This window comes from Gekko japonicus, unplaced genomic scaffold (genome assembly GCF_001447785.1).
Source record: "Gekko japonicus isolate JY-2015 unplaced genomic scaffold, Gekko_japonicus_V1.1 scaffold2897, whole genome shotgun sequence".
Lineage (NCBI taxonomy): Eukaryota > Metazoa > Chordata > Lepidosauria > Squamata > Gekkonidae > Gekko > Gekko japonicus.
Window position 1 is genome coordinate 1 of NW_015163693.1, and position 1455 is coordinate 1455.

At 46.0% G+C, this 1455-nt stretch overlaps 1 protein-coding gene across 1 annotated transcript in view; it reads left to right on the forward strand.

Annotated features, from left to right (window-relative positions):
- Positions 1-81: 81 nt before the first annotated feature.
- LOC107107492 (serine/threonine-protein kinase Kist-like) overlaps positions 82-1455 on the forward strand; it is a gene marked incomplete at its 5' end in the record, with an annotated part of 8711 nt that continues 7337 nt past the window's right edge. The window contains 2 exons of the mRNA XM_015407799.1: positions 82-273; positions 1226-1320. Of these exons, the coding sequence (XP_015263285.1) occupies positions 82-273; positions 1226-1320 (287 nt within the window). The remainder of the gene's footprint in view (positions 274-1225; positions 1321-1455) is intronic.

Genomic DNA, 1455 nt, shown 5'->3' on the forward strand with positions numbered 1-1455 from the left:
TATATTTTGTGCCAGGTACAGGAATCTAGATACCTAGATTCCACAAATTAACATTCTAAAGCTATTTTTAATTTTCTGTAGGATGTGAAATATATTCAGACAGATGGGTACCGGGCTCCTGAGGCTGAGCTGCAGAACTATCTGTCTCAGGCTGGACTACAAGGTGGAACCCAGTGCACGTCTGCTGTGGATCTCTGGAGCCTGGGAATCGTGTTGCTAGAGATGTTCTCCGGAATGAAACTGAAACACATTGTCCAGTCTTGGGAGTGGAAGGTGAGTAGGGCACTTCGGAGAGAAATTGGTGTGCTTTCGAAGCTTTAATCCCCCAAGAAGACTTCTTCTGGTTTTGGTGAGAGTTGCTCCTCAGGCGCGTTAAGAACTCTTTCTCTCTTGAAGGCAAGCAGCATCCTATATGGCTTGAATTTACCTTGATGGAGAGATGGAATAGTCGAACTTCTAGAGTGCCCCATGGGAGCCAAGTTGTGGCTTCCTTCAGGGAAAGGCTAAAAGGGGCTCCTGCCCTAACAAAATCATAGGGCCACTCATTAGGCCCCCATAAACGTAACTGTACAATCCTGGCTACAATGAACTGCTACCAGTGAGTAATAGTTAACCATCTTCACTGCATCTGGGTGCCCACAGACCAGAAAATGAGGGGTAGATCCAACAACACAGTTCGGAAAATTTAAGTGGCCCTAAAATTTTCTTCAGAGAGGATGGCAAATTTCACTGCTTCCTCCCTCCACCTCCAGTCCTCTGAGCCCCCTGAAATTCTGTTCCACGAGGTTAGCAGACCGTCAGGAACATCATCGCGATAGTCTGCCGTGGGTGGAGGGAGTGAGCAGAAATGGCCACCCTTTGCTTAAGAGAATTTAAGTGCATTTATGTTTCCTTAATGTAGTTGGATTCCCCCCCCCCCCAATGCCACATATTTTAAGCAAGTGAATTAATTGCATTTCCTAACAGAGAAAGAGGAAGATTTAAATCTGAAAGGGGGAGAGATTGATATTTCTTGCTGACCTTGATAGGGGGGTAGTTTGCAAGGTTGACTAATGTGGAAACACGTTTAGTCTGTTGGCTTTTTAATATTGCATGTAGAAAAAATAAGTGCTAGTAAACCATTTTTTATACTGTTCTGAGATTTTGAGTGCTATCTTGGGTGTAGCTCAATCTTCCCACACAAATGGTTTCTCTGTGAGATTTTCTCTCCCCCTTTCCTTTCTAGGCAAATAATGCTGCCGTTATTGATCACATTTTTGTCAGCAAAAGTGTGGAAAATTCAGCCATCCCAGCTTATCATCTCCGAGACCTCCTCAAAAGGTACGCTGACCCTAGGGCCGGGGAGGGGGGGACGGGGTGATGTCACACTGTTGGCACTAGATCACGTCCAAGTTTGCACTGGAAGTCACATCATGTCTCTTCCTGACCCCCCCCCCCCCGCGGTTTTCCTCCCCC